This window comes from Juglans microcarpa x Juglans regia, chromosome 4S (assembly GCF_004785595.1).
Source record: "Juglans microcarpa x Juglans regia isolate MS1-56 chromosome 4S, Jm3101_v1.0, whole genome shotgun sequence".
Classification (NCBI taxonomy): Eukaryota; Viridiplantae; Streptophyta; class Magnoliopsida; order Fagales; family Juglandaceae; genus Juglans; species Juglans microcarpa x Juglans regia.
In genome coordinates, this window is record NC_054601.1 from 23,932,312 (window position 1) to 23,957,965 (window position 25,654).

Consider the following 25,654-nt stretch of genomic DNA (forward strand, 5'->3'; position numbering starts at 1 on the left):
TCTAAAAACGTTGCGTTTTTGTGAGCCGTACAATTTCAAGTTTTCGACTGGCCACCAGCCCACCTCTTGGGCTGGACCTTATTTCAAATTTCATAAATATGAACATTTCTCAAGTTCAACCTCGGCCCGTTGTCAAGTTTTGAGAGAGAGAGACTTCTATAAAAGAAAATGATAGGATTACTACTCTCTTACTATTCATTTATTATTTTTTTTATATTTAATTTTTTTTTATTTTACTTAATGGTTAAGGAAGTGACTATTAGTAAAATTATATATTTTTTTAATTTTTTCTTAATGATTAAGAATATTAAAAACATTCTTAAAAGAAAATAATAAAAAATAAAAAAATTTCAAATACATCTAAATAGTAAATGAGTAGTAATAGGGTAGTAACCCTATTACTGCCCCTTCCATAAATAATAGGTTTTAATATTAAAATGAGACAAGAAAATATAAATCCATTTTTTAATATTTAATATAAATAGAGTTGCAACTAGGGTTAAAACCAGCATATGTCCAATATGGTTGATAATTGTTTGGCTTACGTGGATTGTTATAACGATGTGAAACAACATCATCTTGTAGTGTGCAAAGAAAAGGCGCTTTCTTGGAAAGCTCCTCCTCTTGGTTATGTAAAGCTTAATTTTAAGAAAAATACTACTCTGCCGCTCTAAGTATACCATTTGGTTTGACTGCTCGGTATTTTTTTTTTTTTTTACTTAATGATGAAGGAAGTGATTTTAAGTGTATTGATGTATTTTTTAAAATATATATATTTAAATATATTAAAAAATGTGAAAAAAATGAAGAAAAAAAAAACCCAAAAGTGTCGTGCGGTACACTTGAGCGGGCTACTCTGGGCGGCAGAGTAGCCCGACTCTAATTTTAATGGATCCTTGTTCAAAGAGTTAGGGAAGCTGGTATAGGGGTTAATTTAAGAGATTTCCAAGGTTCAGTTTTGATGGCTGCAAGTAGGAAGGAAAGGGGAGCTTTTGACGTTGATAATATTGAAACTTTAGCTGCATTCTGAGGATTACAACTCACATAGAATTTGGGTATGAGTCATGTGATCTTAGAAGGAGATTCCATGTTAACTATGGAACCGAACCTATTTGTTCTAAGGACCACAACTTATCTCGCCAAGGAGCTGTGATTAGGGGTGCAAATGGTCCAATCCGGTCCGGTCCCATGATAGACCGAATATTTTCAATCCATCATTTTTCTGGACCAGACCGGACCGAACACCCAAAGGGACCGGACCAGACCGATAGCTATTGGTTTGGTCCGGTCTAGTTGGTCAGGCCTAATTTTTTTTATTTTTTTAAATAATTAATAAAAAAATTTATTTAAAATACTAAATTAAATTAAGTGACTTATTAATGTAGATTATGTAACAAACTCAATAAAAAAAATATTTTATATGGTCAATGATAATAAATTAGATAAAAATTATATTATTAATTTATATAATAACTATATAATTAACTAATTGATATTATATATTAGTTAATTCATAAAATATTAACAAGTGTTAATAACATATTTAAAATTTTATATTGTTAATAGTGATAGGTTAGATGAAGATATATATAAAATATTGTTAATTTATAGAATATAAACAAGTATTAATAATATATTTAAAATTTTATATTGTTAATTGTATAATTATTATATATAAAATATATATATTTTTTATCTTTCATTCGGTCCGGTCTGCTCCGGAAAAATCATTGACTGGACCGAAACTTTTCGGTCCTCTAAAATGTGGACCGGACCGGACCAGTCTAAGTCTCGGTTCGGTTCGGTTGTCCGGACCGAAATAGTCGGTCCGTTCGGTCCGATTGGACCTTTTATCACCCCTAGCTGTGATTACAGAGATCAAAAGTATTTTGAGTTGTTTTGAAGCGGTTGAGGTGGCTCATGTGGGTAGACAAGGGAATGAAGCTGCTCATCTACTTGCAAGATATGGTCATAATGTGGATGATACTATTTAATAGTAGCATCAATGTCCTGGTTTTATTTATAATCGTGTTATTCTAGATGCTGCTAAGTAAATGCAAGGCTTACTTATGTATTATTATCTTATTCTATATATACTTGTTATAGTAAGAATGCAATTTGCTGATGCTAAAAAAAAAATGATGTTATTACTCAAGTGGCTTTACTTTCTAAACAACAGGAAAAATACGTGTGAAGTCCAAAAGTATGTTGTCCAATCAAATCATTAGTATTTACACGTTGAAAGTAGATTAATATTGAAATAATTCCTTATCGAGTTGATTTTAGACCAAACACAACTAACTTTTTTTTTTTTTTTTTTTTTCCTTTCAAAAAATGATCATTGCAAGTAGACATCATTTGGTAGATAATGACAGAACAAATACAAAGATATTGAAATCATTTCATTGGATCCCACTTTGTACACATAAAGGTTAATGTGACATAACCTTGCTAACAAGCTAGCAAGACATTATTAATTTGCTAGGTATAAAAAAAGCCACACTCATCCTCAAGGGAGAGTAATTTGCAATTGGGTCCTTGATAAGAGTTTTTGCATGGTGTAGATCAAAAGTTCGAAATCTTATTTGCACATAAATTGTATTAAAAACCCATAATTTGGTCTGATAATCTGTGGAGTACTAGAGATCTCAAATTTTAACAGGCTAATCTGAAAAAAATATTCGAAAAACCTTGCAAAAAAAGAGATATATGGAAATTTTTAGAGTGTAAAAAGGCAAAAGGAGTGTTTTATAGGGGTCCAAATGCAAATGTGCGCTCCTAAATGGCGAAGCAAATGCAATAGCATGGAAATGGAGTTATTCTTTCAACCTACTTTGCTTGGCGGATAATACACACTTACACACACCTCACTGATGGGTCCTATTGGCTAATTGACACGTACGTGTAATGTAATAATATATTGGTCTTGTTCCCAAGTCAACCTCCATTTTTGTTGCCGCATAGATGTGTCAATCTTCATGTGGGTGTGTCATAAAGAAGATGATTAAAAAAAAAAACCTATTGAAACTTTGCTTTTAACAAATTCTTGTCAGCCTAGCTTGTTGAACACCCCAACGAAAAGTTGAAAAAAAAAATATTTACAGGTTTGTTTGTTAACACATCCAATACAATACTAAAATGATCTTAGAATAGTAATCATGTCTTGATATTTTCTAATTTTTTTTTTATAACTATAATGTATAATAAGTAGTGTTTCAATATATATACTTACAATCCCGTTTGGATGCACAACTCAGTCCAATGCACTTCATTTTTAGACTGAGTTAAATATCCAAACATAGGTTTTTACATAAGTTGAATAGAGTCCAAAACTAAACTCATCTGTAGGGCTCACAATTGAAAAATATTAATTTCCAGTTATACTTTTTCATCTCTATCAGTTTACCTTCTCTCCATTATGTACAACTTTTTCATCTCTCGTGGGCCCCAACTCAATTGTTTATCACTTTTTCTACTAGGCTGGTTTGGCTGAAAGTGCAGCTTGTTAGGAAATTTTATTGTTTTTTGCAGGTTTTGGCGCCGGCAGTTGTTCAGACCATGTCAGATGAATAGTAAAATTTAATGGTGGGATCCATTTATTTTACAACTTCTCATAAATATATCTAAATTCATCTTAACATCCAAATACACATAAACTTATCTTAAGTGTGTTTCACAAAACTCACTCAACCAACTCAACTCATTACTATTCATAAAGAACTCAATTAAACTCAACATCCAAATACAGCCTAAAACTCAAAAAGATACGGTAGATATAGACCCATGGCTCGAGTTTAAATTCAATCCATCCACAATATATGTTGTGTGTAATGAAAAAGATTTCGTATACAAAGTAATCTTATAAAAATAAATTTATAAACTTAATATAATATGTATTTTTTTTTTATGTAGCACTTCTCATTTGAAATTATATTAAATCAACACTGATTATTAATTTAATCCAGATATTTATCATTTTAATATTCAAGTTTAGATTTCATAGTGATGATAAAATGATGATGTGATCATAAATCCATTCCCATGAATTAATCGATATATGATGATGTGCTCATAAACCTAAACTCATGAATTTGAAGATTTCACGAAATCTACTTAATAAATTATCTTAGAAAATCTAGACAATCTTAGGTTTTTAAATGAAACATATGATAATACATGGGTGCATAAATACGGGGAGATATTTTGCGTGAGGCGATATATTTCATGGAAAGTTCTTGTTGTACTAATTAATATATATTATTCTTTATATTATATTTTGTCATTTCTAATCATCCCAACTGATATAATACATATTAAATGGCTTATAAATTAATTAATTTAAATAAAAAGTCACTTGAAATATATATGACCCATTATTGAGATGATGAAAATAATGGTTAAAAAATATTGTATTTTGTCTTTTACTATATTATTCACTTGCACATAAGAGAATATCTGAAATTTGTTTGTTCAAGAATTGTAAGTCAAAATCTTCTGGTTAGCCCATGATTCATTGTGAGTGTTTTGGTTGCGTTAATATGTAGTACAGGCACTATTTTTATTTTTATTTTTTTATGAAAAGAAATTTCATTGAAATAGCAACATTACATCAATTGATATCAAACTAAAGTGCATGACTAATAAAAGAAGGGATCTGCTCCCACCAAACATTAATATCAACAATGTTCCAAGCATATCTAGTTAAAGAATGAGCAACTCCATTCCCAATGCGACTAACATGTTGGACACGAACCTCCTGAAAACGCCCCATTAGCAACTTAGCATCATTAATCAAATTACCAGCACCAGCCCACGATTCCTCCGTTGATTGCAATTCCTGTACCACAGTCAGACAATCACATTCAATGATTAATTTAGGAATACCAAGTGGAAGGCATAATTGTAGGCCTCTCAACACAACAATGGACTCTATAGTTGCTGCCCTATCAACATCCTCTTCATTTTTACTAGCTGCCATCACAATTTCTCGACGCATATCTCTTAGAACAATCCTAACTCCGGCTCTCTTCAGATCAGCAAACATTGCACCATCTACATTCAGCTTGAGAAACCATATGTTGGGGCTTGCCATTTAGAAATCGTGCACATTTCTCGGGCTGTTGAAATTCGCACCTCATTAAAGATTTTGCACAGGGATAAAGCTTGTCAGCTGCATGGACTGGATGTATCAATTTTGCCTCCATCTGCCAAAGAGTTCTCCTGTACCATAAACTCCAGCACAAAATAAAAAACTCAGTTAAGGCAACTTCATTACCTTGCCTGTCAACCCTTCTCACCATATCAATAAAGCTCAAAGATTGTGAAAACTGTTGTAACAATGGAAAAAAATGTTGCCACAAGTTAGAAATGGTAGAACAAGTGAGTAAAGCACGATTAATATCTTCCTCATGATCATGGCAAAAACCACAAACAGACTCCACATCAACCTTTTTTTCGCCTGAGATTAGAAAGGGTTGGTAATATATCCTGGCAGGCCTTCCATGCGAAATTTTTAATCTTCCTTAAAACTTTCACATGCCATATCTTCCTCCATAAACTTCTATCTTGCATCTGCAGAGATGATTCACCCCTACAACTAGCCAACAGATTTTGGATAAGCTTATACACACTCTTGACAGAAAACTTCCCACCCACTTCCTTATCCCATATCCATCTGTCCAAAACCAAAGTTGAACCCAAACGGACTTTGAAAATCTCCTCAGCTGTGTTTGGATTAAAGAGAGCTCTAACCGCCTGTGCATTCCAAGATCTACAAGTATTATCAATGAGACTGTTAACTGTTTGCTCTTCATCAACATAAGACCCATGTCTGCTATCTAACTCAGGATGCAAAATTTTAGGACCAGGTAACCAAAGAACCTTTCAAATCTTCACTGCTTCCCCACTACCAACCCGCCATCTGCAACCTTCCAAATACCCATCCACGCATAGGAAGGGTTGGGGCCTAAAGAGGCTTGGAAAAAAGAAAAATTTGGGTAGTATTTAGCCTTAAAAATTCTATGTAATAGAGAATTCTCATTTTGTAGCAACAGCCAACCTTGCTTTGCCAAAAGAGACATATTAAAAATGTGTAGATCCTTGAAACCCATCCCACCTCTAAATTTTGAAACACACAACTTCTTTCAACTCAACCAATGTATTTTCCGTTCATCACTCCTTTGACCCCACCAAAACCTTGCCATTACCATCTCAAGCTCCCGGCACAACGTCAATGGTAGTTTAAAACAACTCATAGAATAGGTGGGTATGGATAAAGCCACTGCTTTTATAAGGATTTCCCTACTCCCTTGAGAAAGAAGTTTCCCTTTCCAACTCTGCAGATTATTCCACACCCGAGTCTTAATGCCTGCAAAAGCTTGGACTTTGGATCTACCTACAAAATTAGGCAATCCAAGATATCTATCATATTGCTGGAAAGTGTGCACACCCCATAACTACAGCAGCTCACGTTGTTGAACAGCATCCACATTCTTGGAAAAAATCATAGTTGTTTTACTCTTGTTTATCATTTGCCCGAAAGCCATTTAATATTCATCCAAAAGGCCCTGAATAAAACTGGTTGTAGCAGCATCAACTCGACAAAAAAGAATAATATCATCAACAAAGAGAAGATGAGTAACCATTGGTGCCCCCCGACATACTTTAACACCAACCAGCTGCCTCTTTAATTCAGCTTCTCGCAATAATGCTATTAACCCTTCAGCGCAGAAGAGGAAAATGTAAGGGGAGAGTGGATCCCCTTGTCTAATCCCCCTTGTAGGCACAATGGATCCCTGAGCACTCCCATTAATTAAAACTGAAAAAGTAACAGTTTTAACACATTCTATGATAAGGTTAACAAAACTGGTTTCAAAACCCAATTTAAGCATAATTTTTCAAGGAAACCACATTCAACTCTATCATATGCTTTGCTCATGTCTAACTTAATAGACATATACCCTTTCTTCCCCATCCTTTTATTCCTCAAAAAATTCACTAGTTCATAAGCAATCAACACATTGTCACTAATCAATCGCCCCCCCCCTCCCCCCACAAATGCACACTGAGATTTAGAGATAATAACAGGTAAAATACTTTTCATCCTATTCACAATGACATTTGAAACCAGCTTGTAAATCACGTTACACAGGCTTATAGGTTGATAATCGGAAATAAGCTCACATGTTTTCTTCTTCGGGATCAAGCTAATAAAAGTATGGTTGATTTTAGAAGGCAACTTACCAGTATGAAGCGAGTCCAAAACAGCAGTTGTGATAGAATCGCCTACAATGTGCCAATAGGATTGAAAAAACAAAGCAGACATGCCTTCAGGCCCCAACGCTTTGGTGGGGGTGCATTTGATCCAAAGTTGCTTTTACTTCCGCTACTACAAATGGCTTTGTGAGCTCAACATTCATTTCAGCCGTTACTTTTCTATCAACAAGACTCAAAACAGCCTCCTGATCCCGTGGTGCTGAAGTAGTAAATAAATTTTTGAAATAATCAACAATTAGGTTATCTCGTTGTCCATCCTCATACCATAATCCACCATCATCCTTAAAACTCCTAATAACATTCCTTCTCTTCCTGAATGATGCCTTAGAGTGAAAATAGCGGGTGTTTTGATCCCCTTCTTTTAACCATTGCACACAAGATCGTTGACGCCACATAATCTCTTCTCTTTCAAGCCACAGCTGAACTTCGTTTCTATCCCGACTAATCCCACCAGGATCTGGATGACAAGAATTAATAATCTGCAACCTCACAAGCTCATTACGGGCTTCATTTAATTTCCTTCGAACCTGACCAAAAGAGACTTTATTCCAGCTAGCCAACTCTTCCCCACAACCCTTAAGAAGGTGAAGAACCTCCTCCATCCCAAGACTAGTACCCTTGTGACTCCAAACTTGGTCAATAATTTGTTCGCACCTCTCCTCACTCACCCACATGGCTTCAAAACGAAAGTGTTGCTTAACATGTGGCCGAGGCCTACTGTATAAAGAATCGAATATAACAGGCAAATGATCTGAATATGCCACAGTTCCATGTAAAACCACCGCGTGCGGAAATAAACAACAGAAAGGAGAATTCTCCATATACCTATCAAGACGCTTCGAAATATTATCAGCGCCTTCCCTGCCATTCCACCAGGTAAATTTTAGCCATCTAAATCCCAAATCTCACAAATTACAATCAGTTAACACCTCCCGAAAAGCCCCAATCTGAGTGGCAGATCATGGTTGTCAACCCCCTTTTCATGCAAATGCAGAACTTCATTAAAATCTCTCCCTAAGAGCCAAGGAATTTGTTCAATAGAATTAAGGGTTCTAATGAGATTCCAAGTAGAGACTCTATTGGAAGCCTCCGGATTGCCATACATACCCGTAAAACGCCACACCCGTAGATCTTCAACTTTAACATGGACATCAATATGATATCTCGAAAAAGATTTAAGCTCAATATCCAAATCAGAATTCCACACCAAGCTCAAACCACCGCTACAACCAACTAGATCAACAGAGAAACAATTCGTAAAACCCAATTTAAATTTACAAGCTTCCATACCTCGCGCCGAAAGCGTCGTCTCCTACAGGAACAACAGGTCGGTCCCTTCTCTTGTGATTAAATCACGAAGAGCACAAATTCCCTGTGGGTTCCCATGAGTACTTAATCACATGAGGGGATATTGCTACGTAGCATTTATTCCGACACAAAAAGTTGTTTTCACACAAAGTTTTACTTGATAATGTGATCTTATGGTAAAAGGCTTGTCTTTTTTTTCCATGATCAGTTTTTGAGTCATCAACATACTATTTGCCACGATTGCACATCTTGAAAAAAGAACTCGTGAGAAAAGTCCATATTTGTTGTAGTGTATATATATATATATATATATATATATATATATATATACTCATATTGTATATATCTTCCTTATTATATATATATGAAGCTTATAGTATGAGATTATAAAAGGCTTGATTTGAAGGCCACTAATTAAGGCTACGTTTGGGTAGTGATGTAATTTAAGATGATCTATGAATAATATTGAAAAAGTAATAATAAAATATTGAATAATAGTGAATAACAATAAAAAGTAGTTAAAAGTAAGTGACAAGTAATGATAAAATATTGAATAGTAATTGAGTGGTCTCACCTCACTACCCAAACACAACCTAAATAACCCAGTTGGGTTTCAAATTTGTCGAGATCTTTGGTTAGTTTCGAAAACTCTAAATTTAGAGCTTGTAATTATTAATGCATTTAGGGATGTTAAAACTCTTTCACCGAATTGAGACTTTAAACATGTGACTTAATTAGACCCTGAATTAACTATTGATAACAAGGACTAGACCGGCTTTAGATGATTCAAATTAAGTTAGAGTTTATAGTTTGAGAATTATTGGAGCTTTCAAAGATTTCTTTTGATTATCATGATCTTGTTAGAAATAGCAATGCGAGATATAAGTGAGTTTTTTAGGTATATCATATTTTTTTAAAGGATTTGCACGAAATTTGTACACCTTAGATCTGCACAAATCGTTTTCTTAAAAATAATATAACAATAAGGATAACCTTAATGATTATCATCATTATAAATGTGAATGCAAAAATAAATTATAAATATTAGATCCATTGTACAATATTAACGTCTATCTTGGCATCTTGTCATTCGAATATGAGCACTTTTAAATGAGTAATTTTACATACAACTGTAAAATACGTAAAAGTCACGTAATCGTTTTGAAAAATAGTGAGATTCACTATTAAAAAATTAATTTTTTTCATGTGGATCTCATATTTTATTTATTTTTTTCAAAACGATTACGCGGCAGTTGCAAATATATTTTCTCCTTTTAAATTCATCTATAGAAACAACCCTACACCCCAATTAACAAATAACATCCTTCCTTTTTTCACAAATATTGACAAATCCTACACCCCAATCAAATCAACAAATAACATGACCCCTCCTTTTTCACAAATGACACCATAAATTCTACAGATTCTTCTCGCTATTCATTTCCCAATCGAAACAGCATATTTTCTAAACTTTAAAAATGATTAGGAATATTAATTTCTTATGCATACATAAAATGGTCAACTGATTTTTCAGTACCAACAGAATCAATTAATTAAGATATGAATCTGTCTTTTGATCACCCTTTTTTTAAGATGTTATATTAAGATATTATTAACGTATTTCATGAATGGGGCATGAATTAGATAGAAACTCCTACCCAATACATGATCTCATGAGATCTTAGATAATGATATGTTAACCACTAATGCCTTTTGTTAGCGGCACATAAACATCCACACCGAAGTTGACATGTTAATATATGTGTATATATACATATATATATATATATATTTAATGGAGGAACAAGCAGAGAAACTGACATATGTACACAGGTAATATATAAGACGATCGCCGCTATTCTTCATAGATCAGCTTGTCACCTCCAATCACGATATTATATATATATATAGTTAATGGAGGAACAAGCTAGCCGAGAAACTGACATATGTACACAGGTAATATATAAGACGATCGCTGCTATTCTTCATAGATTTTGTCACCTCCAATCACGCATGTTGATATATCAAGTTTTAAATAGATTCATTTGAAAGTTACTTATTCGCCAATTTTGGGTTGTGATTAATTGAACCCATAGTCTAATCATATATAATAATCGACAAATACCTTTCAAATTGTATTTGTTAGGGTTTCTTTTTCATGGTTGTGGACTACGTGACTAGCCAACCTACTTATAAATTTCATTCTAGTTATTGTCCTTCATTTAATTTATTTTTGTGCACCATTTCTAATTTTATATGACCCTTTAACTGATCATCGCTTTCCTTCTTAATTGTCTTTTTCTTTCCTTGGCTTTTTTAGTAGGACTTGTTGGCCAAACAACAATTATGAATTATAGACCACTAATTTTATTGGAAAATCATCACCTTTACATGATAAACATATAAAATATATATCCGCTTCGCAAAGAATATGAAAAAAAAAACAAGCCTTGGCATAAAGAGGTAGGGCTGGGCTCTAACTCCGACGGAGTTGGAAAGCCCAACTCTAACCTCTGACTTTGACCAAAGTCGGAGACCAAGTTGGGCTCCGACTCTGACTCCAAATCAGAGCAGATTCGGTTGAAGCTTTGATCGGAGTTGAATGAAAGAACCAAAAAAAAAAAAAAACACAAAACAGAAGAAAATCCTAACAAAGAACATTTCACAAAAATTATAACAAAACAATAAATAACAAATATGTTTTAATTTTTTTTATAACAGAACAGAACAACAACAAAAATTATAACAAAACACCAAACAACAAAAAACAAACATTTATAAGAAAACGTGGATTTTTTCCAAATTTTTTTTTTATAACAAATAACATAAATTTTAACAAACAAATTCGCAGAGAATTTTCGCATCCTAAGGTTTTGGATTGCAACAAAGAAAGACAAGTGCAGAGAGAAAATATGGACGAAAGAAAGTTGTCAAGTGAGAAGACAAGAGATAAAAGAGAAATTCTGAAAAAACGAAGGAGGAAGAGGGAAACGATGGAAACAACGACAAGTGAAAAAAGAGAGACTTTCAATTCTAAGAAAACAAAGGAGGAGGAGAGAAATGACATAGGGTTTTGGCGTTGAAGAGATAAATATATATGAGGTGGAAACGACGTCATTTTGGACTTTTGAGGGTTTCTAAATTTTTTTTTTTTTTTTGCAAAATACACCATCTCGTACAAGGAAGGCTTGAACGCAAGTTGGTTAATTGGCAAAGCACGGCGTTGCACCATAAGGCCACTTAACTACCTGTTATTTATGTTACAATATTAAATATATTAAGTCTAAATGTCAAAGTTCAAACTCGACATGAACTCTGGACTCCGACTCTGATTTCTGAAAACTCCAACTCTGTCAGAGTCAAAATCTTGTCAAATTTCGGATGGAGTTGAAATGAGCAGATTTTTTGCCCACCCCTATAAAGAGGGTATTCAAAGAAGTAGGTGGCATGGATAAGCTAATTGTGATCATAATGAACAATTCTATGTAAAAGATATTGTTTTTGGGTAGACTTGTATTTAAAAGATATTTGAACTTTTCTGTCACGCAAGCTTTGCAACTTTATGAAACTTAGTACGAGAAGTTTTGGAATTATATTATATGGTTATTCAAAAATACTATTTTTCATCGTAAATGAACTTATTATCTTAATTAATACACTTGTTAACGGAATTTCATATGTCAATCACTCAATTAATAGACAATGATTTAAAATGAACCACATTATAAATAGTATGATTGAGGATGATATATAAAATCTAAAATGAAGATCGAGCACAATTTCTCATATATCATATTTAGTTGGTTGATTTTATGTATATAGGACATGCATTATTAGCTAGGTTGCCATCTGCATGCATGCATGCATGCACAGGTTGAAATTGTTGGGTAGTTACGTTGCTTTAAGCAAGGAAAAAGTCTGTGCATGCCTTCGGCTTCACGGGCTTGGATCGATCCACCAAATTTCATAAAGAAAAAGTATTTTTCTTCGTTGTTTGTTGTGTACACATGTTCACGAGATATGATTTTACGCCGGTGCATCAAATTTTCAATGGCTTTTGGGTGGAGTCACCGTTTGGCTATACCTTTTTGGCTACTGCTTTTCAATGTTTTAGAAGATTACGTAGAAATTTTATAAAAAAATTATTTATAAACTGCCGTAATTTAAATATTTGATGTGTTATATATATTTTATAAAAACAAAAAATTATAATTTAATGTATCAAATCAAATCACGTCACGTTAATTTATAAATTCAATAAATTACACAATTTCTTCCTTCTAAGATCACACGAAGCACATAGAACATGCAAAAATATATATATAGTACAAGTGATTCATCTCATCTCATTATTATAATTTCTTAAATTTTTATATAAAATATAATAAATAATTTATCTTTTTCAAATTTTAAAATAATAATAATATTTTATTTAATTTTCAATTTTCATAAAAAATCATCTTATTTTATCTCACTATCTAAATTGCAACTTAGGTCTCGTTTGGTTAAGTAGTTCAAATGAGATGAGATGAGATGATATATTTTGTTAAAAATTGAATAAAATATTGTTAGAATATAATTTTTTAATATAATTTTTATTTTATGATTTGAAAAAGTTAAATTATTTATTATATTTTATATAAAAGTTTAAAAAAATTATAATAATAAGATGAAATAAAATAATTTTATATATCAAAACCGAGCCTAATAGAAATTGTGGATTGAGCTGTAACAGAGGTTGTGGCACTTAGAAGTACTTGAAAAGTTAAAACCATTAAAAGAGGTTGGCAGCTGGTTAGTTCCGAACTTCCGAGGACTATGAAAGAAACATGGGGGAGAATTAAAGAGAGAGACAGTACTCTTCTACCAATACATGCAAACATGTGTTACAGATAAAGGGAGATCCATTTCCCATCAACCAGAAGGTACACACTGCCACAGGATTAGGTCACACCTAAAATAATAATAATAATATTAATATTTTTTTAACCATCTCTATATGTCCTTTTATTCGGGGCAGGCGAGCACTATGTCCAACCAAAATGACATATACATTTTTGCTAATATTAAATATAATCATAAAATACATAAATATTGTATAATTATTTAAAATAAAATAAAATTTATTATTAAAAATTAATTTTTTTTGATGTAGATCTTAAATTTATTTATTTATTTTTTAAAGTGATTGTATAGTATTTACACACCCACGACTGTAACTATTATTTCTCTATTAATAAACATTTGGAATTTATATATATATATATATATATATTTTTATTACCCATTATTGTCCGCTTTTTAAGGGGTCTCTCATTACCTAGTTAGTCTCCAACAAGTTTTATTGCATTATTGAAGATGTAGTTTTCATTCTAAATTATAAAAAAGAGAAATTTTATTTACAGTCTTGAGTAAAAAATTACGTGTGCAGTTCCATTAATAAATGAGAATAAAAGAGAATAAATTATTATAAAAAAGATATTATTATAATTTTAATTTTTTTTAAATATAATTATATAAACTTGGCTGAACAATTTCTATTTAGAAATTGGAGACTGCACGTAGAAAATCACCAAAAATAATTTTTTTTTTTAGGCTTTTGATGCACATACAATTTCAGGCTAACACGCAAGGTCATAAAAAAAACAATTAATTACTTGAACTTTGGGGCCCATATGCATGTTAGGCACATAGGCTGAACCATTTTATACAATTTCAAAATAATTCTTGATAGATAAAAGAAAGAGAAATGATAATTATTTGCAAAGTGCGTAAATTTTGCATATTTTTTTTTTGTAAAATATAAATAAATTTGAGATTCATATGAAAAAAAAATTTAATGATGAATCTCATTTTTTTAAAATAAAATACATAAGATTTAAACACTCTAAAATTATATGTAGTATTATTGATAAAGAAATTGATCTATTAAACCTGGATTTTTTTTTCTAATTAATTTGGCTCATTGTACTAAGGCTACATTTGGTTCTCAAACTCAACTGAATTCAGTCTAATTTAAGTTGAATCTAACATCCAAACATCCAACTCTTAAATTACTAAACTCATCCCAACTCAAAGTCTTCTTACACGTGAGACCTATAACATTTTTTAATTTAAAATATTTTTATAAGTGAGACTCATAATCTTTTTTAATTTTTCATAAAATGTACTAAACACATCTTAATATCTAAACACACTTTAAATTCAATTTAGATAAACCACATATAACGTCATCTACTACTCAACTCATTATTATTTATAAATAACTCAACTTAGCTAACTTCAGCTCAACATTCTAATCCAGTGTAATTAAAAACAGCAACTACACAAACTAATTAATCAATTAGTTATATTATATTGGACCATGAAACCAATTAAAACCAACGGTCCTAATCCAACTTTTGTGTAAAATTAAGATTGGCTGTCAAGAAGTTGACAGCTCTATCTTGGACACCCAGATGCCAGCAATGACATTATCCATATATACAAACATACATGCATACATAAATATATATACTTTTGGGAAGACCCTACAAGAACATGATTCCATGAACTTGATCTGTGAAGGACAGTTGTGGTGGGAAGAGATTAAAGTAAGGCCATTATGGGCAAGTAGAGCAAGAAATGATTTGATATTATTACTTGCTTTCTTTTTTCTTTTGTTTTGCTTTGACTTTCGCGAGATTAGTTTGATCGAACACTATCCTCACATCACAAGTAGGGGAATAGTTGGATATTTTTAGTAGTTAAAAAAAGAGAAATGATTTGTATAATTTTTAAATAGATAAATCTTATATAAATTTTTATAAAAAAGTAGACTCAACTTTAAAAAAATATATAAAAAAAATTATTCTTTATTAATAAAATCTACGTTTTTACAAAGGATTTGTATAAAACTTATACCTACTAACACTACTCAAAAATAAATAAATAAATAATAATAATGAAGGAAATTTTTGCAATTTCTTTTTTTTTTTTTTTTTTGTAAGGTAGCCTGTGGCTGTATTGAAGAGGAGATGATCTCGAGCATCTAGGCTGATGATAAAAATGGCTTGGACCACTTGACCCACTTCAAACGTGCATCAGTGTAACCCTGTGACCATTTTGATTTTTGGAAAAATATTTATTTTTTATTTTACATTTTGTTATATTTAATTATATTAGATGATGTAATTGGTGTGACTGATGATAAAATTTAAGATGAATAATACAATTCTTAATTACGTATTTGTTATCACTTTTTCTCTCCGATAGGTTTTGTTTGGAATTTAAACTCATATCAATTTATTATTATAATTTTTTTTAAATTTTAACACAAAATATAATAAACAATTCAAATTTTTCAAATTCTAAAATAATAATAATATTAAAAAATAATATTCTAATAATATTTTATCATCATAATTCAACTAAACTCAGTTCAGCATCCAAACGTAACCTAAAATCCTTAAATTGGACAAAAAAAATTCTTATGACCTATGGACCAAGGCTACAGTGCATATGCCACTATATAACCAGCTGTAGCCAATAAATATGTTGTCCCAAATTGAAAAAGACAAATAAAGATAGAGAATGTAAAAATAATTAAATTATTAATATTAAAGTGTGATTTGAATAGTAAAATTAGATGAGATGATTTTAAATAAAAGTTAAAAATTAAATAAAATATTATTATTATTTTAAGATTTAAAAAAATTATAATGATGAGATTATAATATGAGATAAAACAGTTTCACTAACATGATAAAAGAGTTAGTTTGAGAATTTCTTGTACAAATGTTATGCAAATTGAATATTGAAAATAAAACAGGCCTTAACACATCCTCATTATTGCCCATCTTGCTGCCAGTTTGCTTCATCTACTTTTATGGCATTTATAATTCTCATTCAATCCCCCATGGTTGATGGTTCAACAGTAAAAGCAAAGGGAAGAGATGACATTGACCACTTGAGTCTTGAGTCTGTTAAGAAAAAAAAACCATAAATATAAAATTGTTTGTCTTAATTTGGATGGAAAATATTATTTATATTTATAATTTTTACTCATATTGTAATACGTATTAACGTGTCAACTATTGATATAATATGATATAATTAAAAAAATAATATAATATATATTTTATTTGATATATATAATATTGTGCGTAAAATTATATTTGAATACTTTACAAAATAATAAAATACAAAATATTTGAAAAAAATTTATCTATTTAAAATTTATATATAACACTAATCTTAATTTAATATTTATATAGAAAAATTAGTCTACATACTGTCTCTAAATAACAACTGCTCATCCATGCAGGTAAGCAACATTACAAAAGCGGTACAACTTTTCTTATTTTTCACGGGAGTACACTTTTCCCAAACAAAAAATAGAAAGTAGTAAGCAAACAATGCATTAGAAAAGTTGCATCCATACCCAACAATTTATAAGAAAATAAATTTATAAGAATATAATAAGCAACAGAACAACAACAATGCAAGAAATTGTTAAACCAGAGTGCATTACACCTAAAAACAGAAACGAAAAGGAAAAAAAAACGACGAACTAGTGCTCAAGTACATTTTATAATTTAGAAATAGAGTAAGAAAATAAATAAGAAACTTAAAAAACCAATGACAGAGGTGACAAAATGTTAATAAAGACCACAAACCACCCAGAAAATAAAAAAGGAAGAAAAATAAAATAAGTCAATTAAATTACTAGAAAAATAAAGAGTCAATTGAATTACTGATAATCAGTCATGTTCGTAACAAATCAGAAAATCCCAATAAGAACTTACAGAATTCCATGCTTTACTGTATGGAAAGCATCTAAACCATCACCTACCACTGACAACTCCATCCCTTCTTATTATCCCCCACCACTAAGAATTCCATGTCCCTATACTCTCTACAACAAGCTGCAGAAGGCATTCCTTCTCATTCTTGGGTTTGGGTTTTTAGCAACCCTCAGGGCTGGTGTAAGAAAGCTCCTTCCCAGCTTAGATTCGCAGTCACATTTTACTCCACACAGGAAAACCAGATAGAAAATAACTCATTTGGGCTATAAAACTGGTTTTTCTGAGAATTGGGTTGATCTGGGTTTACTACATGGGGTCAACTTGATTAATATTTCTTGGATTTTCTTAGGCCAGAGATCTGAGATTGTGGGTTTCGGTTTTTTTTCTCTGGGAACAAGGAATGGTGAAAGGGTTTCTAAGATCTGGACTTTGAGCGTTGCCTTTGGGAATCTCATCATACGAAGGTAAGAGGTTGAAATGTTTTGAGAAGCATAAAACACTTTGTTCTGCTTCTCATTCTCTTAATGTTATTTATTTTTTTAAGCTCATTTTATTTTTTCTATTTGAGATGTGTAGCTTGAAAAGTTTCTGTTTTTATGTTGGTGAAAAAATTGTGTGATCTCATAATTTGTATAAACTCTGGTACATCTTCTGTTCCCGATGTGCTCTGTGATCTAAATTTTGTTCATTGAAATGTCTTTTTCCAGGTTCTTATTTTGATGTATTTGCTTCATCCTCTTTCTTCTTTGGCTTAAATTGTTATATAGCATGTTCCTATCTGTTTGTTGCTAGTTTTGTGTGAATAATGAAGATGTCTAAAGCGCCTGCTAATGAACATTACTGGCATTTATCACCCTCTTGATGGTTGCCAGTGTACAGAAAAGTACTCGAAGATTTTAAATAAGTAAATAAAAGGTGAAAATTTTCAAATCTTTTTACATTGATGGATTTTCATTTTTCATGTATCTTTGTTTAACAATGTAGCAGCTGGATATCCGAAAAGATGGCCTCGGATCTTAATGCAGAATTGTCGAAGAAAACTGCCATTTTTGGTCTTAAGGTCTGGGAAGTAATTGGGATTGCAGTCGGGTTCTTTATCATAGTTATCCTTTTGGTGCTGTCCTTGTGTATAACATCACGGAAGAAATCAAGGAGAACTGGGGACAAGATTCCTCTTAGCCAAATTCCGACTGTTTCAAAGGAAATCAAGGAAGTCCGAGTGGAACAAGTTTCAACAAATGAATTTGTTCCCCGTGATGGAATTCTTCTCACCATTCATGACAAATCCAGTGATAAAGATTCAGATAAGGTTATGGTCCATCTGGGTATGGGGAAGGTGAAGAATGGAGACAATAGCAGTCAGTCAGGTTCGTTTCATCATTTGGAGAAAGATGGTGGCGGGTCACAATCTGGAGAAGAAGGTAGTTCTGGCAAGGTTACTGTGTATAAGCCTTCCTCTTCCTATCCTATAACTGCTCCCTCCCCTCTATCTGGCCTGCCTGAATTCTCTCACCTGGGTTGGGGTCACTGGTTTACATTAAGGGATCTTGAGCTTGCTACAAACCGGTTTTCTAAGGAAAATGTTCTGGGTGAGGGTGGTTATGGAGTCGTTTACCAAGGACAGTTGATAAATGGCACTCCAGTGGCAGTTAAAAAGATTCTAAATAACCTGTGAGTTTAGATATTATTACTGATTTCCTGAACTTATTGTGAATTCTTTTTCTTGTTCATGTCACTTTGGCTAAAGTTGAACTCCTAAACTTCTTCACTCCAGGGGTCAAGCGGAGAAAGAATTTAGAGTGGAAGTTGAAGCTATTGGTCATGTGCGCCATAAGAATTTGGTCCGTCTTCTGGGATACTGCATTGAAGGGACTCACAGGTAGTGCTTTCTGCTACACTATGTTTTAATCCAGCTAAAGATTTAGATCACTCGTAGAAATCAATTTCCAAGAAAAATATGAGTTTTAAGTGCTAGATTACAAGATATTAAGGGAAAGAAAAATAATATTTTGTAGGTTGAATATTTGCAAGGTAGCTGCATAGGGAATTTAATTTCCTCTTCACTGATTTAAACTTTCAGAATGTTAGTTTATGAGTATGTCAACAATGGAAACTTAGAGCAGTGGCTTCATGGAGCTATGCGTCAGCATGGATATCTTACTTGGGAGGCACGCACGAAGGTTCTTCTTGGCACGGCTAAAGCGTAAGTCAATTCACTTGCATCCTTTTCTGGCATTCTAGTTCTCATTTAATGTGATTTTGCTTGTTATAGTCTTGCCTACTTGCATGAAGCCATTGAGCCAAAAGTGGTGCATCGAGATATTAAGTCAAGCAACATACTGATTGATGATGACTTCAATGCAAAGGTATCTGATTTTGGTCTAGCCAAGTTGCTTGGTGCTGGAAAGAGTCATGTCACTACTCGAGTTATGGGAACTTTTGGGTGAGTAGTTCTTCTAGTGCATATACAATTTCATTTTCCCTTTTGGTTTGTCTCAATATAGTTAATCTGTTTGGGCTAAATTGATCATTCTCATATTTGTACTCCATCCCCTCTACCTTTTGTCCCACACGATTACAGTTATGTTGCTCCTGAATATGCAAATACTGGCCTTTTGAATGAGAAGAGTGATGTTTATAGCTTTGGGGTTCTGCTTTTAGAAGCAATTACCGGAAGAGATCCTGTGGATTACGGTCGTCCCACCCATGAGGTATGGAATTAGTTATTAAGCTCTAGGAGTATGACTTTTAATTGCGTGAATGACAATGACTTCTTGTTATCAAGAAGCCATAGAACTCTTGATGCAAGTTATATTTACTGTACTAGTTGTGGAATGGTGAATACTGATAAAAAATGGGTTCATTTTGAACTCTCATTAGATATATCTGGAATGCTTCTTTTGTATACTTCATGTGTACACAGGGTATGCCTATTCCATTCTTATTTATAAAATTTATCTATTACTTATCAAAAAAAAATCTGGAATGCATCTTGTTTAAGGCCTATTTTAATCTGACTACTTTTTGTTGGTTTTGACTCCGGGTTGCATTTTGGTTCCCATGTTTTGTTGTTCTTGCTGGTTCTTGGTGGGTAAATATGAAAAATTATGGTTTATTTGGGTCATTGTTGATATGTTGGGTAAGATGACCCAATCTGCAGAATGACTGCTTGTAGTTGTTTTCAAATGCTGAAAGCAATGCCTTTCTTTAACTAGAGAGTAAAAAAAAAAATCTTAAAACCCATTCAAATAACAGTTTTTTTTTTTTTAATTTTTTGTTTATCGATAAAATCCATTCAAATAATAATAACAAACTTAAAATGGTAATTTATATACCCAAGAGCCTTTTAAGCTCGCAATGGCATTCGGATTAGAAATTGTAGTTGGCAGTCACCTTAATGCCTTCCCTTTTCCGCCTTCATCACATTTATGCTCTTAAAATCTCTTGGGCCTGTTTCTTTGTAGTTACTTTTCCAATTTGTGACATCTAAAACTCTTCTGCAGGACCTAGGCCTCTTATTTGTCAAGCCTGCCACATGTTTTGTCATAAACTTGATTGTTCTTCTCATTTCAACCAACCATAGCAAAGAATCTTTGGATGTTCTTAGCATTGTTGTAATCATTGGTTGTAACTTCAAGACATTTATAAGGTGTACATACATGCTAATATGAGGACAGAATTTTGCTCAGTGCTCCTTTGGCCTTTTAAAATAAATATTTATCAGATTTTCCTTGTTTTCTTTTATAACACTGATGTAGGATTGAGTTCATGACACTGAGGATACGTCCTTTTGTGCAGTTTTTGGCATGTAAAATCTTCTACTCAAGATGTCGAGGTCCAAACCTCTACTAAACCTTCAAATTTTCGTGTTATTTTGGTATTTTGAAAAGAAATGAGCTTGTGACATGAACCCTGAAATGGGATTTGTTGGTTCAACCATGGATCAATATGTTCCAAGTGTCATAGGGTCACTTGAACTACGATGAGTTAACAGTCCTTACTGTCCTTCCATAAAGTCTACTGCTGGTTTTAGAACATTCATCTTAATTGAAACTTTATTTGATCCAAGAGACTTTGTTTCACTTGGCATGAATTGGAATACTTTCAGGTAAATCTGGTCGATTGGCTGAAAATGATGGTTGGAAGCAGGCGATCAGAAGAGGTGGTAGACCCAAACATGGAACCAAGGCCATCAACCAGAGCCCTGAAACGTGCTCTTTTGACTGCTTTGAGGTGTGTTGATCCAGAGTCTGAAAAACGACCCAAGATGAGCCAGGTTGTTCGTATGCTTGAATCCGAAGAATATCCCATCCCAAGAGAGGTTAGTTTCTAATTTCTTTTCTATCGCCCGACTCACTTGACAGCAGTTTCTATCCTGTGTATGGGCAAGGCCTATTTCATTAGTATAAAGTTGTTTACTCAAAAAAAAATTTGTAATCCTAGAGTTATTAGATTTGATTGCTGTGGAAGTCCTTTGGTGAAATCCACTTGTTCCAGCTACTTCATTATCACTTTCTTTATGCATGACCAGGGTGGAATGGCTGATCTGATCCATTATCTTCTAATTAGCGTAATCTCTATATTCTAATGAGTTGCTCTTTTCCATGCTGTTGGGATTGATACTACCTGTGTATCGTAGTGAGCCTTTATTTTTTCCCTTCCATTTATTTGTTCTCCCTTTCCATGATGGATCGAAGTCATTCTTTCAAATATTAGCTGTGCTAGAATCAAATATTAGATATTCTGTTGAATATCAAGCTGTGCTAAATAACAGTAAGGTAGTTCTGTTAAATAGGTGATGGAAATGGCTGACGTAAATATGTAGTCTGATGATGCTTCTGCACTAGAAAAACTTGTAACCAAATAAAAATAGGGGGGTTGGAGGCACGCTTCCTGAGGGGGATCTACTCCCACCGATCACGTTTGAGGGGCTACTGTGTATGGATGGGGATCTCTCCTCCATTGGTGCCATTTGTGGGTGAAGATCCCCCATTGCATGAGCTGAAGTAGGTGGGGATCTTCACCCTCCAGTGCGAATTGGTTTGGGGCAGTGTTTTTTTTTTTTTTGGGGGGGGGGGGGGGGGGGGGGGGGGGGGGGGGGGGGGGGGGGGGGGGGGGGGGGGGGGGGGGGGGGGGGGGGGGGGGGGGGGGGGGGTGTCCCCCATTGCAAAAGGGGGAATCCTGCCATGATGAATAGTGAGTGGGGGCCCACCTCAACTCTTCTGGTTCTTTTAATTTTTCAATGTTATCCATCTGGGATCAGACGACATGGCTGCACATATTCATATCAACTTTATGCCTTTGAAATATAATTTAATTCCTAAATTGACAGTTAATAGTAGTAAAGTAATCTGAGAATAGTTGTGTTCCCATACATTCTATAAAAAAGTCATTTTTCCTTTCATTCCAATTGGCCTGGATCCACACCCCCCCCCCCCCCCCCCCCACTCATCCACTTCTCTATCATCTCACGTTTTGTTCCCTGCTGTTCTATATAATTTTAGCTCCTAATTTTCCTTGATGGTCCCTGACTGATTTTGAAATGAATCTCTTTTTATCTCGACTTTTCAGGATCGAAGGCACCGAAGAACTCAGGCAGGCAGCATGGAGATCGAATCTCAGAAGGATTTTTCTGATACTGATCGGAGTGATAACCCCGACTCAAGATCAAATAGCAAGGGCTACCAGCGTACCTAACCAAACAAGCGATTCGTTTTGAGGATCAAAGGGATCATATAAAGTGAGGGTAACACTCACAATTTTTCCAACTCATTGAATTCTTGGGGTTGCCTATCTGAGCATGGGGGAGGGGTCGGAGTTGTGGATGAGCAAGATGATCTTTCATTCTTCATTTTTATCTCTACTTTTTTTTTTTTTTTTTAAAAAAAAAAAAAAGAAAAAGAAAAATTCTAGGCTGGTTTCTTGTAGATGGAGAGATTATGGTATGTGTAAGAAAGTGGTGTGAAGAACCCAAATACAATGGGGTCGTGTACAGAATTGATAGATTCCCTAACTTGTTTGACGAGTATGCTCTTCCTTTTGTGCATAGAGAAGTACACTGTTTTAGGTACCCCAACAAAAAGAAAGACTTTGTCATTGTGTCAAGGCGGCTGCCGCTGCCATGAGAAGAAAGCCTGATCCATGTGGCCTAAACTTTTGCATAAAATTGACACATGACCCTTCTCCATTCAACGAGTACTCTTTACACTACTTGTTTTCGGCTTCACATGTCTCGCATCCCCAATGTCTAAATGTCATATGCCGAAGACCCCAAGTGGTGCGTGAATGTCGGCATGGAGATCTTAAACCTGTAAAGCTAAACTTGTTTTCCTTGTCTTGGATCCTGAAGCAATTTCCATTGCTCTCTGTTCATCTTTTTAGGAACCTTCAAAGCCCCTGTGGATTAATCGAGGAAATCTTCCTGTGTTCTTCACTAGAATAAAGGTATAGTGTGAAGGTCCATCCCATAAGTATGTATGCATGCCCTAGTCGTGTTATGATACGAGTTTTTGTCTTGGCATATATAATAACGAGGTTCTTATTCAACTTTATTTGTAATTTTTTTTTTATTAGCAACAATGAAAAACCCTTATTGACTTTTTGAGTAATGCTACATGCAGTCGTAGAGTGTTTAAGTACCGTATAGTCGTTTTGAAAAAGAGTGGAGTCTATTATTAAAAAATTAATTTTGTTTTCACGTGGATTCTATATTTATTCACTTTTTTTAAAGTGATTGCACGACATTTGTATACTCACAACAGTAATGTTATTCATCATCTTAATTTTCATCATTTTATCATCCTATGATATGGTATTAGGTAATTGAAAATTATTTAATATATTTTACTTGTAAACCTATCATCTAATGCCCATCATGGGAGGTTAGGAGTTGAGATGATGAATAGATTTTTTTAATTAAGAATACTAGAGCTACTGTTGGGAGCTCCCGCTAGTATATCTTATATATATATATATATATATATATATATATATATATATATTTCACTCTTTCTTTACATATTTGTTAATACTTTTAAATATTTAAAAAAAAAATACAACATCATTAAAAAAATATTTCCTTCTTCATGAAATAAAATAGAATAAAATCTCAACGAGAGCCCCAGCAGAAAGACTAGTATTATTCAATTAAAAGTAGACAATTGGGCTACAAATGTTATCAACTAAGTAATATTTTATAAAGAGAAATTTTATTAGCAGTCTCTAAGTGAGAATTGCGTGTATAGACCCATTGATATATTTCATTAAATGAAAATTATTGTAATTTGATAAGGATGTTATTGTAATTTTAAAAAAATTTTAAAAATAAATTTATCTAAGTTTATATAAGCAGTCTTCATTTAGAGACTGTACGTAACATTTATCTTTTATAAAAACCTCTTAATATTTTAGCAAGACAATAAATTAGTGCACAATTTTCAATTCAAAGTATTGCTGCTACACGAATGAATGAAGGAATCTCGCCAACCAAGTAATTATTTTTCTTCATAAAGTTAATGACTAATAATGATATTAATGCATGTTATCCATCCAACGCATATATATAGCCATATATAATAAATTTGCTAGCTCCGGCCTAGCTGTATATATAAATCTCTATTTCAGTCTGAACTCAAAAAAATTCCAAGGGATCAGAATCCAGATTAATGATACGTACGTGAGAAGACATCAGAAACTATTAATATATATATATATATATTTTTTTTTGGGGTATTGATTTGACTTTTTTTTGGAGTTGCATGTTTTAATTCACACTCTGTCTCTGATGTTACGTATATGAAAACTACTCAATGTATTTTTTTTGGTAATATTGACTGGACTAGTATAGAGCATTTTAAATATTATCTTACACTACCGAACGTATGCTAAAATCTAATATACATACATTCATATATATATATATAGAGTTCCTCTTCAGAACAAACCGGCTGGTCTTATGGGATAAACAACCTCCTCCACTTATAACAAGACACGTAGGGTATTTCATAGAAAGCAAGATAGACCCTCTTGCATCTGACTATTGTTGAATGTCTTTCATTCGTGCACCTCATTTCCTCTCAGACCCGTGAGACATCACTTTCCTCCATCATCGTGTGACACCAGACTTGTCGCCGCTGCCAAGCTCAGTTGCTGCCACCAAGCTCCGTCGCCCCCACTGCGGTATTTTCCTGCATGCCCCCCCCCCCCCCACTTGCTCCATTGTCGTGCACTGATTTGGGGCTCTTTATGATGTATACAAATGCCTTATGATGTAATTCACATGTGCA

General features: G+C 33.2%; 2 protein-coding genes across 3 annotated transcripts; one reads left to right on the plus strand and one right to left on the minus strand.

Moving 5' to 3' along the window:
- Window positions 1-6,639: 6,639 nt before the first annotated feature.
- LOC121261886 lies at window positions 6,640-8,654 on the minus strand. The gene is made up of 2 exons (XM_041164294.1): window positions 7,243-8,654; window positions 6,640-6,817 (listed from the first exon to the last, which is right to left on the minus strand). Exon 1 carries the CDS (start codon window positions 8,094-8,096, stop codon window positions 7,329-7,331), a length of 768 nt encoding a protein of 255 aa, XP_041020228.1. The 5' UTR covers window positions 8,097-8,654; the 3' UTR covers window positions 6,640-6,817; window positions 7,243-7,328.
- An 8,696-nt stretch (window positions 8,655-17,350) lies between these two features.
- LOC121261885 (probable receptor-like protein kinase At2g42960) lies at window positions 17,351-23,239 on the plus strand. 2 transcript variants are annotated; one of them, XM_041164293.1, is made up of 8 exons: window positions 17,351-17,833; window positions 18,354-19,040; window positions 19,144-19,248; window positions 19,450-19,572; window positions 19,642-19,812; window positions 19,951-20,080; window positions 21,478-21,690; window positions 22,941-23,239. In XM_041164293.1, exons 2-8 carry the CDS (start codon window positions 18,373-18,375, stop codon window positions 23,064-23,066), a joined length of 1,536 nt encoding a protein of 511 aa, XP_041020227.1. In that variant the 5' UTR covers window positions 17,351-17,833; window positions 18,354-18,372; the 3' UTR covers window positions 23,067-23,239. The 2 variants fall into 2 exon arrangements, with proteins under 2 accessions (XP_041020227.1, XP_041020226.1); XM_041164292.1 differs by having other exon boundaries at window positions 17,352-17,833; window positions 18,357-19,040.
- The last annotated feature ends 2,415 nt before the right edge of the window (window positions 23,240-25,654 follow it).